Source organism: Mobula birostris, chromosome 2, assembly GCF_030028105.1.
Source record: "Mobula birostris isolate sMobBir1 chromosome 2, sMobBir1.hap1, whole genome shotgun sequence".
Lineage (NCBI taxonomy): Eukaryota > Metazoa > Chordata > Chondrichthyes > Myliobatiformes > Myliobatidae > Mobula > Mobula birostris.
In genome coordinates, this window is record NC_092371.1 from 113,356,251 (window position 1) to 113,373,448 (window position 17,198).

Below are 17,198 nucleotides of genomic sequence, written 5' to 3' on the forward strand. Positions count from 1 at the left end.
TAAAGGGATCAGGGGGTATGGAGGGAAGGCTGGTACAGGGTTCTGAGTTGGATGATCAGCCATAATCATACTGAATGGCGGTGCTGGCTTGAAGAGCCGAATGGCCTACTCCTGCACCTATTTTCTATGTTTCTACGCACTTTCCTCATTTTTCGCAGAAACTCCAGCCATGCTGCTCTGCTGCCTTTCCTGTAAATGACCCTTTCCAGTCAACTTTGGCCAGTTCCCCTCTCATGCCATTTTAATTTCCTTTATTCCACTGAAATACCGACACAATAGATTTTATTTTTTCCCTCCCAAATTTCAACATGAACTCGATTATATTGTGATCACTGTTCCCTAAGAGTTCTTTAACCTTAAGCTCTCTTATCACCTCTGGATCATTGCACAACAACCAATCCAGCACAGCCGATCCCCCAGTGATGATCTATGTTAAGGAGAATACCACATGCTTAGACTTAAAAAACAAAATAGACTGTCAACCAGTGGGAAGCGTGTTGAGCATTTGCAGGAAGTTTGAGAAATTGCCATAGTTGTATGTGTATTCATAATGGAAAACTTCAATAATCTAAAAATACTCTGCGGATGAAAGGCGGAGAGGGAACTATTGTGAAGCAGGATAGTCCTCCTAGGGCTCTGAGGAATCTGGTTTCATTTCTTACGTTCATGTAAAGTCAGTGGAATGGAATTTGGTGTTGGAGACCAAAGGTAATAGCAAATCCAAATGTGATGTCTAATAATTGTGAAAATTAATAAATAAATTTAGAACCAATTCTGGGAATAATTTTAAATGCATATCAATTGTATAAAATAAGTTGTATCCAATTAGATGTGCATTAAACATTTTTTCTAATTTTCATTTCCATTGACATTTCCAGGGAACTGCATAACAGGGAAGTAATCTAATATCGCTCAGTTTGCATAAAGTCCAATAGTTAAAATGTTCCCCAAAATGATTAATACAAGGAGTAGGATTCTATATTAAAAGTAAAAATTTAAGAACCACTTAAGAGACAAATGAATGCTTCATGGGCTGTTGTGGGGGTGCAGGTTATGACAAGGTGATGGCAGGTATCTTTCAGGATGACAGAATTAAGGAGAGGTAGTAGTCTTCCACACTCTAATTACATTGTGAAATAGGGACCATGGCTAGAACAAGGCCAGCCACCTCAACAAGCATGCCATTCACTTTCATTACCATCTTATCTACTTGTGTGGCTACTTTCAGTGAGCTATGGACTTGGACCCTAAAATCCCTCTGTACATCAGTGCTGCTAAGGAGCCTGCTATTAAGTGTATATCAAGCTGCCAGTTGGTCCCTCTTGCAACCAAGTATCCATAATGGCAACAGCATTATAATTGATTTAGGTTTTATGTTCATCTGTTGTACTCATAATACTCCTTGCATTAATATATATATACTTCAATCCATCAGTCCCACCACACTCATTTAATTGCCCCTGCCTGTTCTACTATTCAGACTTGTTAGTCATAACTCCTACCTTCCCCTCAAACCCACCACTTGTTATCTAGCTCCTCTATTTCACATCACCACTACCCCTACTGCCTTCACTCTGCAAAGGAACATTCAAGGTCTTTTTTCTCAAATAAAGGCTGCTGTTTCTCTCAGGTCATCATAATACTGATGCATTTAAAATTAATCAAATGTAGGGCAAGTTACTATCCAGTATTTTCATGTTTACCATTAATAAATTTTCATCAGCCATAATATTCTGCAAATGAACCCACAATATTCATGAAATCTCAGTAAATCTATGAGCATTTTACTGAATAAGATAGATCCATCAGACTCAATAGGTCTTTGAAGAGAATCTACCTTTATTTCCTTCAATGGTGATGAACCACTTTCTTGAACCATGTCATCTGGTGATATGGTAGAGCTATTCCCATTACACAAGTAGAAGGTAAGATCCAGGATTTTGATCCAGTAACAATAAGAAAAGTGGCAATACATTTCTACAGAAATGGATAGACTTGGATTTGATAATGCACTGGTACTCAAAATAACAGAATATGATTAATGAAGACACTCATTAATTTATACCAAGCTAGGGCACTTCAACACACAATGGCTTGGATGAATAAATAAAGACAGTTTATGTCTACATTCGTCAAATGCCTTGATAAATACCAATTTTCCATTCACAGTTGGAAGGGGCATTTAGTTGAACTGCGGGTCTCATAAGATAAGGGGGCACTCATGCCCTTATAGACTTACAGAATCAGTGAAAAGTTACAGCACAAGAAGACACTTGCCCTTTCAAGCCCATACCAGCCTTATATAAGAACAATCCTCATTTCCCTATCATCTCTTTTCAAATATTTGTTATAACACATCTTGAATGTTACACCCGAATCTGCCTGCACTAACATCCCTGGCATTGCATTCCACCTGTTGAGCATTTCCCCCTCTGGCAAGTTCCTTCCCTTTCGACTGCATATAGAATTCTTCACCACAAGTCTATGCCAGTTCCCTTGCACCCTGCCACTTCCACATCTCGTCCACCACCATTGCAGCATACATTAACTTCCTGCTAACTTTCTCCAACAAATGGAAGGGAGCTGGTTGTATTGTGGTATAATCTATTTGCTACTGCATTGTCCAGAGCTGTGATGAAAGATACAATAACTCAGGAAATTCAACTCCTATTGCTTGCCATTCCTAAAAGAAAATAGTTTTGCACACAGGAACTCATTGACACCATTTTGCATTTTTCCAGACTTTTAAAACTATATTAATATCACAAAGGAAGCTCAGAAATGTCTAGGCCTCGTAAAGAACAAAACAGATAAAGATACGGTCAATTGAAATTTTCAGAACTGAGGTTAATAGGATTTCTGTTCAGTACTAGGTATCAGTTGTTATGGAATTAAGGGACTAGATGGAGTTGATAAAACTCACATGACTTCACCAAAAAGCTGTATTCCTAGATACTTTCAATGCAATAGTAATACAGGCTGAGAAGCAGCTTACTTTCATTTCCCTCTCAGCCAATAGATGGTGCACATGTGACCTTCCACCCTCCTTATTTTCTATTTCCTACAATTTGAAGCTGATGTAATGATGACTATTGTAACTTCCCCTTCAATATTCATTTTCTCAACCATGACAAAGACCTGTTCTACATAGTTCTCCACACATGATGTAATAGCTGAGATCATTTGAATGTATATGTTGCTATATGCAAGACATAAGAACATAAAAATAGAAGCATGATTAGATCATGTAAGTTTTTGAAATTACTCTGCCTTTCAACAAGGTCATGATGATCCTGTACCATCTCTTCTTGTATGCCCTTTGCCTATCTAAAAACCTATTGCTCAGTACTAAATGTACACAAATGATATAGATCTACAACCCTCTTTGAATAAAGAAACTTGTCTTCCTCAATGTGGCATTGAAAGGCTATGTATTAGAAGATGGAATTGATAAGGGTGAGTGCTAACTATCAATGTGGACATGGTGGATTAAGTGCCTGACTCATGCTGCATTACTTCATGACTGTAACCACCCTGAGGCGAATAGTCCTAGATTCTTCTACCTGAGGAAATAGCCTTTTAACAGCTGTCAGTGGTGTCATAATCTTGTGCATGTTAAAGTCTAATTCCCAATTAGTATAGGTTAAACCAATAATATGGCAACCTCTTCATCATAGGAATCAATGCAGTGACCAATGAATCCAATTAATCAATCAATGTACCAACTCCAATACAAGTACAGTGGATTCTGGATAATTAGGACACATTGGGACCAGTACAATTTGCCCCAATTAAGCGGTTGCCCCAATTAATCAGTTTCGTTGAAATGGTTAAAAAAGTATAAAAAAGATAAACTACTGTTTGAATGAGTAACAGTTTATGTATTTAAATGAAATACAGAACACATTAGAACACCACCAATACCTCTACAGTACTATAAAACTGTGTATTAGTTCTTAATAGTTATCAACAGAAGAATTCATTCAGTGTACGCTACTGTGTTCTTTAGATTGACTGATTGTAAATAAACAATATCAGCACAGACATTTAGTGCAGATAATGGATTATTTTCATACAATGCTTTCGACAACTGCATCCTCCAAATCTTCATTTTCATTGTAATATTCAAGATGACTGTTAATGCCTTCAAATTCTTCGTAGTTCCTAACTTGTCACTCCCGGCCATTTCTAGCATCCCCAAGCCTGAATGCTTGAAACCGCGGTGAGCAAAGTCGTTCCAAATCGTCTTACTGCTTATTTCTCGCCAACTATCAGTGACAAAAATCACTGCTTTTTGAAAGCAAATGAATGCAACTGACGTTATTTAAAACCTGTTTGCTCTAAGCATAGTGTAGTGTCTAACAGCTACACAATTGCACATGACTGATGCTACTTCGGCAACAGTCTCCTGTCCCAATTAAGTAGCATAGTGTCTCAAATAAAAAAAGGGAATCCTGGCTATTTTCTTGATTAGTTTTTGTTCTTCAAGAGTTGTCCCAAATTAGCAGCTGCCCCAATTAATCAAAATCCACTGTACTTTCCTGGACTACCAACCTGTACATTGTAGTCCAGGAAAGGTCGCACCAAATCCAATTTAGAATCACAGAATTGTACAGGACAGAACTAGGTCCTTTGCCAGGCCATGTCCGTGCTTACATTAGGATTTATCCTTGTATGTTATACACATCTAAATATCTGTCTAAATGCAGCATCATAGTGGCAGTCAACTGGAAGCTCAAGGCCTCAGAGAGGTGAAGACCCAGTATAGATGAGGGCTGGGATCAGCGTGGGGAATAGGGTTGGTAGTGTCTGAGTAGACAGGAGGGTTGCAGTGTTCAGGGAAGGTGTGGTGGGAGGATAAGGAAGGCTCCAAGGACGCAAGAACTGATGGTGAGGCATGAGAAACATGGGATTGCAGAGTGGTGGTGGGGAAGGGGAGACTGGGGTTCCAGCAGCAGCATGTAAAGTCTTAGCCTGGAGTTGCTGTCTGTAACAGAGAACCAGATCAATCACGTATTCACCTCAAAGAAGTTTCGAAGATCACTCCATGATATAAGAGTGAAACGTGGTGCAGATGCAGGCTCAGGCCACCTTCTTTTGATCACCAAAGTACAGATGAAGCTAAAAAGAAGGTACATACCACCCAATGAGCAACTGAAGTACAATGTGAAAGTCAAAGTAACAGCTTTCCATTATGTTCCAGGCACCTGAGGCCTTGATATTGAAGATGAATAGGTTGCTGTCAGAGGCAATAAATGAAACTTGTGAGGAAGTGCCAGGAAAAAGGACATTTGAGCATAAGGAGTGAATTACACTAAGAACAACGGAAACAATCAACAAGAGGAGGACACAAAAAAGAAAAATGCAATAGAAGCAGGACTAGGAACGAGAAAGCGGAGGCACAGAGGGAATACGACAGGGAGTACAAGGAAATAGGATAAACATCAAGAGGGGCAGAACAACGTACATCAACACTCTTGCATCTGAAACAGGAGAAGCCTCAGCAAATGGGAATATCAAGGAACTATACAATACTACCAAGAAACTAGCTAGTAAATTCAGCAAGATCAACACACAAATGAAGGATAAAGATGGAAACATCCTAACCAAAGAAGATGAACAGCTCTAACATTAGACACAGTACTTCAATGAACTCCTGAACAGACCCACCTCCTTCCGAATCTCCTTTAATTCCACAAGCATCAGACTTGGATGTCAACTGTGTCAAGCCATCAAAGAAGGATATCATACAGGCAATCAAGAGGATAAAGTCAGGAAAAGCAGATGGTCCAGACAGAGGCATTAAAGGTAGACCCTAATCTTTCGGCAGATATCCTATACACTTTGTTCTGCAACATCTGGGACAAAGAAGAGATGCCACAAGAGTGGAAGGAAAGTCATATAATGAAGCTTCCAAGCAAAGGTGACCTACAAGACTATAAAAACTATGGAGTTATATCCTTAATGTCTGTGGTTGGAAAGGTGCTAAACAGAATTATTCTGCAATGCCTTCAGCAAGTTGTTGGCACAACATTAAGAGACCAGCAAGCAGGCTTTAGGAAAGATCACTCCTGCACAGACCAGATAGCCAACTTCAGAATAATCATAGAACAGTCAATTGAATGGAAGATTTCTCGCTACTACATCGACTATGAGAAAGCCTTTGATAGTGTAGACAGAAACACCGTACGGAAACTTAATGAATCATTACGGAAGACCAAAGAAATTTATCAATATCATCAGGAACTCCTACAACAATATGTCATGCAAAGTCATACATGCTGGAAAACTGTCAGAAGCTTCACTGTCAATACTGCGGTAAAGCAGGGATGTTTGATGGCTCCCTTACTGTTTTTGTTGGCAATGGACTGGATCATGAAACGGACAAGTGAAAAACGAAATGAAATCCAGTGGACCATGTGGCGGCAACTTGATGACCTAGAGTTTGCAGAGGACATTGCCCTGTCTCTAGCTCTAAACAACAGATGCAAGAGAAATCAGCATTCTTGACTGCTAACTCCAATTGAATGTAGTAAAGATAAACCTGTAAATGGAAGGTCCAACTGCTGGTGAATCGGCATCTTGGCAAAAACTATACCGTGAAAATGAAAGAACACTCCAAGCAACTCTGTGAAAAATTGAAAAGCACAAATCAAGAGGTGGATACAAGAACATTTCCAAGTCACTGAATATCCCTTGGAATACAGTTAAGTCAATCATCAAGAAATGGAAAGAATAAGGCACAGCTGTAAATTTGCCAACAGCAGGCTGTCCTCAAAAACTAAGTGACCGTGCAAGAAGGCCTCTGTTATGGGAGGACACCAAGAGACCTATGACAACTCTGGAAGAGTTACGAGTTTCAGTGGGTGAGATGGGAGAGACTATGCAATGAACAACTGTTGCCTGGTGCTTCACTAGTTGCAGCTTTATGGGAGAGTGGCAAAGAAAAAGCCACTGTTTGAAAAAAAAATCTTGGCCAGAGTTTGCGAGAAGGCATGTGGGAGACTCTGAAGTCAGCTGAAGAAGGTTCTATGGTCTGATGAAACTACAATTGAGCTTTTTGGCCGTCAGACTAAATGCAATGTTTGGAGTAAGCCAAAACCACATATCATCAAAAAACGCACCATTCCTACTGTGAAGCATTATGGGGATGCTTCACTACAGCAGGCCCTAGAAGGCTTGTGAAGGTAGAGGGTAAAATGAATGCAGCAAAATATAGGGAAATCCTGGAAGAAAACCTGATGCACTCTGCAAGAGAACTGTGACTTGGGAGAAGATATGTTTTCCAGCAAGACAATGACCCCATTCATAAGGCCAAAAGCTACACAGGAATGGCTTAAAAACAACAAAGTTAATGTCCTGGAGTGGCCAAGTCAGAGTCCAAACCTCAATTCAAACGAGAATTTGTGTCAGGACTTGAAAAGGACTGTTCACTCACGTTCCTCATGCAATCCTACAGAGCTTGGGCAGTTTTATAAAGAAGAATGGGAAAAAATTGCAGTGTCCAGATATGCAAAGCTGATAGAGACCTATCCACACAGACTCGGGGTTGTAATTGCTGCCAAAATGTGCATCTGCTAAATGCTGACTTGAAGGAGATGTGTAATTATGCAATCAACTGTTTTGTTTTTAATAATAGTAATAAGTTTAGACCAATTTGTAGAAATTTTTTTCACTTTGACATGAGTCTTTTCTGTTGGTCAGTGTCAAAAAGCCAAATTATATCCCTGGGATTCAATATTGTAAAAATAATAGAGATAGTCATAGTCATACTTTATTGATCCCAGGGGAAATTGGTTTTTGTTACAGTTGCACCATAAATAATTATATAGTAATATGTAAATTATGCCAGGAAGTAAGTCCGAGACCAGCCTATTGGCTCAGAGTGTCTGACCCTCCAAGGGAGGAGTTGTAAAGTTTGATGGCCACAGGCAGGAATGACTTCCTATGACGCTCTGTGTTGCATCTGGGTGGAATGAGTCTTAAATGAGTCATAAAATATGAAAACTTCCAAGGGGGTTGAATACTTTTTATAGGCACTGTAGTTGCATAGAGAGAAGTACATAATAAATGGAGCAGGCAAGTCCAGTGGGCAAAGCAGCCAAAGATAGCTGGGGCTGCACCTGAGGGCTGGTGGGTAAGTACACTTACCTTAATACTAAGAGCCTTGCAGGCAAGAAGAATCTGAGAGCATGGATAAGTTTGTGGATTATGATATAGTGGCAATCACAGAAATGTGGCTGAGGGAAGGACAGGAATGGCAGATCCCGGGTATAGAATTTTTCAGTTATGATGGGGAGGGGTTCCAAAAGAAGAGAAGGTATTGAACTGCTGATCAGAGAGGGCAATACAGCAGAATTCCAGAAGAATATCCTTGACAGATCAGCAAATGAAGCTATATGAGTAGAACTCAGAAATATGAAAGCAGCGATCAATTTGATGGGGTTATACTATAACCTTCCTATCAGTCAGCAAGATTTGGAAGAAAAAATGTGTAGATAAATGTAGGATATAAAAGCAGTAAGGCTGTAGTATTGGATGATTTTAACTTGTCCAATATTGGCCAGGTTTACCTCAGTGTGGGGTGCAACTTTGTAAATGCATCCAGGATGGATTTAAAGGCAGTATGTAGAATTCTACTTGGGAGAGAGTTGTTCTTCAGGGAATAACCAACAGAATTATAGATAATTCAAAAATGTTTTCAAAAGCAAGAGGGAAGCTAGGAAAAGAGTAGGTCACTTCAGGGAACAAAAGAGAAGTCTGTGTGGAACCAGGAATATGTGCAATAATATTCTCTAGAGAGATGGTCCAGAGCATATGTGTATCAAGAAAGTGAACGTGTTATGGATATTGGTGCACATTAAAATGAACAAATCCTCAGATCCTGATGAAATTTGTCCCAGGATTTAATAGGAAGCAAGGGAGGAGATCGCTGCAATTCCAGCAGATTTTTTTCCCATCCGATCCAGAAGACCAGAGAGTAGCTAATGTTGTTCCCATGTTCATGAATGGAGATAGGAATAAATCAGCCAACTAAAGACCAGTGAGCTCTGTAAGGAAGCTTCATTCATAATATTGAAAAATACAACAGACTCAACTGTGTAGTATTGTTTATACCTGCTCTTGCTACTTGTCATCTTAACAACTTTAGCACTGAAATAATTATTATGTACAAACCTTACATAATGACATACCAATTGCCTTTGTGTAATGCCTGGCTCCCAGCAGTAACTCTGGTGCACGATACCAAAATGTTACCACCACTGGATCCAAATCAGCCAAAGGCTTTAGTGGAGAATTAAACAGTCTTGCAAAACCCATATCAGCTAGAAATTAAAGAAAATAAGAATTACAATTTATTGTCCATACATTGTGATATATCAACATGGCTTTAAAAAAAACAAAACAGAACATAATCCTTTTTACCCATTCTTACTTTTGAAATGATAGCAGAGATCACCTACTGGACTACTACTTCTCACCTGTGTTATCAATAAGTGAAATGTGTCCATAAGTCCTTATTGTTAGGCTTAATTCTTTGTATGAAAGATGAGTTGTAATTGTTTGACCTGTTTAGCTCCCACAAAAAAGAAGCAACTAATATTTAAATAATCAATGCAAATTAAAATTCCCAGTAAAGAGTAAAACTATTAACAAATCAACATTATCAGGTTAGTTACACAAGATCAACTTTAGTTTTTTTTGTTCCCCAGCTTCTCTCCCTATCCTGGAAGAATTTTCTATTGCTGATCTGTATAATGACTTGCAAATTTTTGGTATATTAATCAACTAACCATCTTTTATCAGAGACCCTGTTGGAAGACTGCTAGTGCGTGAGGTAACCATGGAGAGATTAGTTTTCCTTTGCTCTCATCTGAATTATATCACTTTACAATATAGCATCATTGGGCACTAAAGAACATAACAGATGCTATCCCAATCAAGTTCAGCCAGGCAAATATGTATGTCCCTGCCAAATCTTGTAATAATATCTGCAAACCGCTATCTAAAAAGGGTAGATTAAATTATATATTTGATGAAGGCCTTTCTATTTGTCCCATGAACAAAATACAATTGACTGCTTGGTGGGCGGGGGAGGGGGGGAAGAGTTGTGTTCTTAGAAAACGGTCATTATTGTGATCTTGCATAATGCGGAACCATGTTATCTGTATGTGGATCAAAAAATGCTAATTTTAAAAATTGTATTATTTATTTACTTGTTCTCCACTCAAAATTTTGGGTAGCAATTTGTAAATTCCCTGAATTCCCTATTACTTTTACACCGTACTGATATTTGTCTACATACTTGTTCTTCCAAATCTTGTTTGCTTATTGGAGGCCTGTAGTATGAATTCACGAATTTGATTCTGAGAATTTCCGACACCTAAACAGCTATAACGGAAGGGTCGTCTGTAATGCATGCAGCAATCCCTGGGTCGTGAAGTAGTAGAAATCCTATGCTGAACCTTTCTAAGGTTTTATTTGTTTTTTTGTGTACTTATTTAACACAAACATTTCAGGATATTTTAATTACACCCATTTAATTTTGCCTTCCTGTATCAATTACACTTGACATTCCATTGCCAAAGTACACTTTAATTTTCAAAGTCTGTTTCAATTAGATGTATTATGCTACAGCATATCAGGGCTATCCAAAATGTAACCACTTGTGCCAAATGCAAGTACACCCTTAAGGTTTTAAGCTTCGTTCTAGATCTTGATATTTATGTCTTTTCCTCTGGTACAGGGCTAGATAACACCAAAGAGTGCTCCGCCTGGAACTTAATGTACTGTGCTGGGAAAATGATTTATTGTTTTTTTTGTTAAAAACATTATCTCAAAAAAAAACTACCATTACATCAAAAGAAAAATAATCCAGGAACAAGGTCAAAGGCTTCATCATTTTCTGCCAGCTCTCTTTTATTTAAGAGGAAATGGAAAATTCATAAGAAAATATCTCACATAATATACCATTGATAGAATAACTTTAATAACTTAAGGGCAACACGGTGGTCTAGCAGTTAGCATAATGCTTTACAGCAATCTGGTTCAATTCCAGCCTCTGCCTGTAAGGAGTTTGTAAGTTTGTAGCTCTCCTTGTGACCACATGAGTTTCCTCTAGGTTCTTTGGTTTCCTCCCACATCCCAAAGGTGTACAGGTTAGTAGGTTAATTAGTCACATAGGTGTAAGTGGGCGGCACAGGCTCATACTGAAGGGGCCTGTTACTGTGCTGTATCTCTAAATAAAAAGAAATAAAATGCAAGAGTAATGAATGTGATATTTAAAATGACTTGAGATCAATCAGCATTCCAGGTATGTTAGTTTAGATGAAAATGGGTAATACGTGCATAATGGTATCATTAGGTGTGCATGCACCTGACACCAGAAATAACCTCATGCACAAACAAGCTGATTAAATTTTGTGAATGATGTCATTTTATAAAGAAATATTCAACGTTTAAAGTGAATTATCAAAAAACATGTATGTCAGCATATACAGCCCTGATCATCTTCTTGCAGGCATACTCAATAAATCCATAATAGAATAATAACCATTACAGAATCAATGAAAGACCACACAAGTCTGGGCATTCAACAAGTGTGCAAAAGACACTGCAAATACAGAAAAAGAAATAATAATAAATAAATAAGCAGTAAGTATCGGGAACATGAGATGAAGAGTCCTTGCAAGTGAGTAAGTGACAGTGAGCAACAGTAACACAAATTGGATATCTGTAATGCATGGTTATTTGAGTTACTGTTGCCTTCCTGTCAGCTTGAACTAGTCTAACTATTCTCATCTGACCCCTCTCATTAACAAGGCGTTTTCACCCACAGAACTGCCACTCACTGAATATTTTTTTTTGATTTTTGCACTTTTCTCTGTAAACTCTAGAGGCTACTGTGTAAAACTTCATCCAATAGTCTATTATTTCTGCAGCCACTCCTTTAAAGTCCTTCCAGGCGTGCCAAGGGTTCTGGTGTCTAATCTGCCTTTAATCCAATTAGTTTTCCTAATACATAAAAATCTGATAATCCAGTATTTGATGGCTTGGCATTAGCGCAATAAATCTTCATTATTCACAAACTATCTGTAGATTTGCTGTTCTCTATGTCTGCCTTATGGGCTGGGTGTGCCACCAGGATTGGGGTCAAGAATATGAGAAGCTATATGACCAAAACTGGAGATCTGAGTGCAAACTAGGGGGCAGAATGAAGACAAAAATGACCGCAGATGTGCAATCTGGAACAAACAAATCACTGGAAGAATTCAGCATCTGAAATCTCCGGAGGGGAGGGCCCCGAATCTTCGGCTTTGCTTGTTGCTCGGCGGCCGGGGCAAGGTCGAAGCGCTCGGCAGAGATGGTCCTCAGTGCTCGGTGTCGGAGGTTCAAAGTTTTCGGACGGACTCAGAGTTGGACTGTGGTCGGGTGCTTCCAGGATGCTGCATCGGCAAGTTTGCGGTGCTGGAAGCTCATGACAGGGAGAGTTTCTCCCTTCTACCGTCTGCGTGAGATGTTGGGGCTATCGGGACTTTGAGACTTTTTTTTACCGTGCCCATGGTCTGCTCTTATCAAATTACGGTATTGCTTTGCACTGTTGTAACTATATGTTATAATTATGTGGTTTTTGTCGGTCTTAGTCTTGGTCTGTCTTGTGTTTCTGTGATATCATACTGGAGGAACATTGTATCATTTTTTAATGCACGCATTCCTAAATGACAATAAATGAGGACTGAGTATCCTCATAATCTAAAAAAAATCTAATCTAATCTAAATCTATATCTGCACTGAGAGATGAGATGTAAGATTTCCAGTTTATAGTTAGAAAGGAGGGTGGGATAAAAGCTGGTAGATAATAAATGGAACCAGACAAAGAGGACCTGGTGGGCAAATGGAACCAGACTGGAGGGGAAAGGAGGAGCGGTAGAAAGTAAGAAGAGCAGATGGACACACAAGTACATTTAAAAAGTTCCCATATTCACTAGAACATTTAATAAACTACTGTGTAACATGTCAAAAATAATCAAAAAGTACAAAAATAAAACAAGATCTGCAGATGCAGGAAATCTGAAATAAACAAAAAATAGTGGAACAACTTGGAAAGAGAAATGATTAATGCTGCAGGTCTGACCCTTTCTGATCAAAACTCTTGAATCTGAAACATTTATTGTCCAGCAATTCTGCTTTTAAATAAAAGTGTATTTGATAATATGAGTAACATCCAATCTGCAAAATCTGCAAGTCCAGCACAGTCAAAGTCCCAAAGGTGCTGGTTTATCAGTTTTACTCTTTGCTCCTTGTGATAAGGATTGTTACAAGTTCTTCCCTCCTCCTGTTTAAAACTGGGCCATCTCTTCCTTCTGGAATCTTAGCAGTCTTTCACAGAATTGTTTTAACTTATCTGCCATTTCCTGAAAAAGACAGGAAGCTATGCAAAGGCTCTGAGTATTAAGGCCATGTGTGTAAATGTAAATTGAGGATTGGTGTCATATAGGGTCAAAATAAATGCAACTCAGTGTAAGAAAGGAGGCCTGTCCAGGGGTTGGAAGCCTGTCTGTGTGTGAGAGTCGGTGGTAAGGTAGAAAGGGGCTTCTTTTGCTGTTGCTTGTGTTGTTCTGATGAACGTCGTAGGCATCCTATGTTGGCGTTGGAATGTATGGCGTCACTTTAAGGCCGCCCCCAGTACATCCTTCGGTTAGCAGTTAATGCAAATGACATATTTTAATGTATATTTCGATGTATATGTGATAAATGAATCTGAAATCGCGTATCAGATCACGTCCTATAGGGAGTTGTGCAAGTCCAATTCCTGAACTTTGTTTCAGGGTGTAACTTGGCTGTTTTAGCTAATTTTGCATTCTTTTGCAGATAATCTGAATGGCCTTTTTGTTAAATACAATTAGGTTGCAGGCCAAAAACTGGGCAGTCCATCTGAGCAGTATTGTATAAATTCCACATTACATTAGAAATGGTTTCAGTGTAATTTGTGTTTTGATTTAAGTTGACTCAACCAAGTATCTCTAGTAAAGGAATCCACAAAGCATTCAAGGATTTCTAGTGCTACTTCTTAAAAAGCTTTTATGACCTTCATAAGCAAGTGCTTGTGTGATGGAAGGCTCCAAATCCCTCAAACTATACACAAAGGAAACAAAGTCTATCATATGTGAAATAGTGATATTTACCTATTTTCACACGCCCTCGTTCTGCCCCTTCACCCATTACAAGGATATTTGCTGGTTTCTAGAAGAAAATAAACAAAAAGAATTAAAGACAGGTTAATCTTCTGAAACAAAATGTGAAATATAGATAGTATCTGGTACAATATGGATAATATATCTCAGAGTTATAAACTGCCATCATGTATATTAATGTTGAAGCACGTTGCACCTAATTTCCTTTATATGAAGTGCCAGTATTTCTTCATGGACAGAAGGGAAATTGAAAAGTTCAGCAATTCTTCAACATTCTCATAATCATTCCATCAGATAATTGCAAATTTAGAATATTTTACTGAATGTTTTATTATTCATGGATATGAAGTAGCAAGGAGGGGTTGAAAATGCAATGATGAAAAAAGAAAACAATGAAAAACATAAATTTTTGAGTCATAGAGCCATAGAGACTGCAACACAGAAACGGGCACCTGGCCCATCTAGTCTGTGCCAAACTGTTATTCTGCCTGGTCCCATTGAGACACACCCTGGACCAGAGCTCTCAATACCACTCCCATCCATGCACTTATCCAAACTTCTCTTAAATGTTGCAACTGAACCTGCATCCAACACTTCCGCTGGCAGCTCACTGCACACTCTCACCACTCCTTGAATGAAGAAAATCCTCAAGTTCCTCAAATATTTAATCAATGACCTCTAATTCTAGCGTCAATCAACCTCAGTTAAAAAAATTGCCTGCAATTACCCTATCTAAACTACTCATAATTTTGTACATCTCTATCAAATCTCCCCTCATACTCTGACGCTCCAGGGAACAAAGTCCTAACCTATTCAAACTTGCCTAATAACTCAGGTCCTCAAGTCCTGGCTCTTATGACAGTGATTGAAGTCACCAGAGATACACTGAAGCTGGTGATATAGAAGTCCTTATTTATCACAACAAGTAGGCATCCTTCTGAAGACACTCTAGGTATAGTCTCACAAACTCAAAAGTACATCACATTTTTATACCCTTAAGATCAAAGGTAACAGCAGGTGATGCAATACAATTTCAATAGTTACAATAGTCAAGTCAAGTCACTTCCTATTGTCATTTTGACCATAACTGCTGGTACAGTACACAGTAAAAACGAGACAACGTTTTTCAGGACCATGGTGCTACATGAAACAATACAAAAACTACACTGAACTACGTAAAACAACACAAAAACTACACCAGACTACAGACCTACCCAGGACTGCATAAGGTGCACAAAACAGTGCAGGCATTACAATAAATAATAAACAAGACAATAGGCACAGTAGAGGGCAGTAGGTTGGTATCAGTCCAGGCTCTGAATATTGAGGAGTGTGATGGCTTGGGGGAAGAAACTGTTACATAGTCTGGTCGTGAGAGCCCGAGTGCTTCGGTACCTTTTGCCAGAGGGAGAAGAGTTTGTATGAGGGGTGCGTGGGGTCCTTCATAATGCTGTTCGCTTTGCGGATGCAGCGTGTGGTGTAAATATCTGTAATGGTGGGAAGAGAGACCCCAATGATCTTCTCAGCTGACCTCACTATCGCTGCAGGGTCTTGTGATCCGGGATGGTGCAATTTCCAAACCAGGCAGTGATACAGCTCCTCAGGATGCTCTCAATACAACCTCTGTAGAATGTGGTGAGGATGGGGGGTGGGAGATGGACTTTTCTCGGCCTTCGCAGAAAGTAGAGACGCTGCTGGGCTTTCTTTGCTATGGAGCTGGTGTTGAGGGACCAGGTGAGATTCTCTGCCAGGTGAACACAAAGAAATTTAGTGCTCTTAACGATCTCTATGGAGGAGTCGTCGATGTTCAGTGGAGAGTGGTCCTCCTGAAGTCAACAACCATCTCTTTTGTTTTGTTCACATTCAGACAGGTTGTTGGCTCTGCACCAGTCTGTTAACCTCTGCACCTCCTCTCTGTATGCTGACTCATGGTTCTTGCTGATGAGACCCACCACAGTCGTATTTTCGGCTGATAAATCCTCCTTTGAATTATATATCTATAGTGGGAGACACCTCTGAATATTTAAAAACACTTGCTAGGCCAAACTAATTGATGCAGGGATTCTATAAGCTCCTGAAGACCAGACAGCCAGATGCCCAAGGTTAGTGTCTGTGTGAGCTGACTCCTTAAGTACACAATAGATGACTTATTGATAGTACAATGTTTCATATGCTAAGTCACAACATCAACCTGTTCTGCCAGCTTGAACTCCGGTCACAATGGTACAAATAACTTCGCCATGTTTCCTGGTATGATGCAGACCAATTTACACAACCCCATTGTCTTAGTGTTTAGTTAATGCATATGCAAACATCTCATTTTGCAAACCATATCTCTTCGTCTGTAATACATATGCAAACATCTCATTTTGCAAACCATATCTCTTGGTCTGTGTGTCAGCCTGTACTCTTAACTTCAATTTACTGCTTGCAACTTACAAGTTACAACTGAAGACTGGTTCTTGCTTGAATTAATATCTGCTGTATTTGCATAACTCCAGAAGACTCCCCAACACTGGGAACATCCTTGTAAATTTTCTTTGTACTCTTTCATTCTTATTGATATCTTTCCTGTAGGTAGGTGACCACAACCGCACACAATACTCCAAATTTGGCCTCACTAACGTCTTGTACAACTTCAGCATAGCATCCCATCTCCTGTGCTCAATACTTTGATTTATAAAGGCTAATGTGCCAAAAGCTCTCTTTACGACCCTATCTACCTGTGATGCTAATTTCAAGGAATCATGTGGATCTGTATTCCCAGATCCCTTTGTTCTACCACGCTCATCAAAGCCCTACATCAAAGTCCCACTCTGGATTATGCTCCCAAAGTGCAAAACCTCACAAACATTAAATTCCACCTGCCATTTTTCAGCCTTTTGTTCCAGTTTGTCCAGATCCTGCTGCAAGCTTTGATAGCCTTGCTAGCTGCCCAACACCCCTAATCTTGGTGTCATCGGCAAACTTACTGATCCAGTTTACCACATTGTCATCCAGATC

General features: G+C 39.3%; 1 protein-coding gene across 9 annotated transcripts in view; it reads right to left on the reverse strand.

Moving 5' to 3' along the window:
• Positions 1–17,198, reverse strand: part of cdk19 (cyclin dependent kinase 19) — a 180,537-nt gene that overhangs the window by 61,705 nt on the left and 101,634 nt on the right. For all 9 annotated transcript variants that reach the window (XM_072246488.1, XM_072246478.1, XM_072246469.1 and 6 more), the window contains 2 exons: positions 14,187–14,244; positions 9,195–9,326 (listed from right to left, as the gene is read on the reverse strand). In XM_072246488.1, the coding sequence (XP_072102589.1) occupies positions 9,195–9,326; positions 14,187–14,244 (190 nt within the window). The remainder of the gene's footprint in view (positions 1–9,194; positions 9,327–14,186; positions 14,245–17,198) is intronic.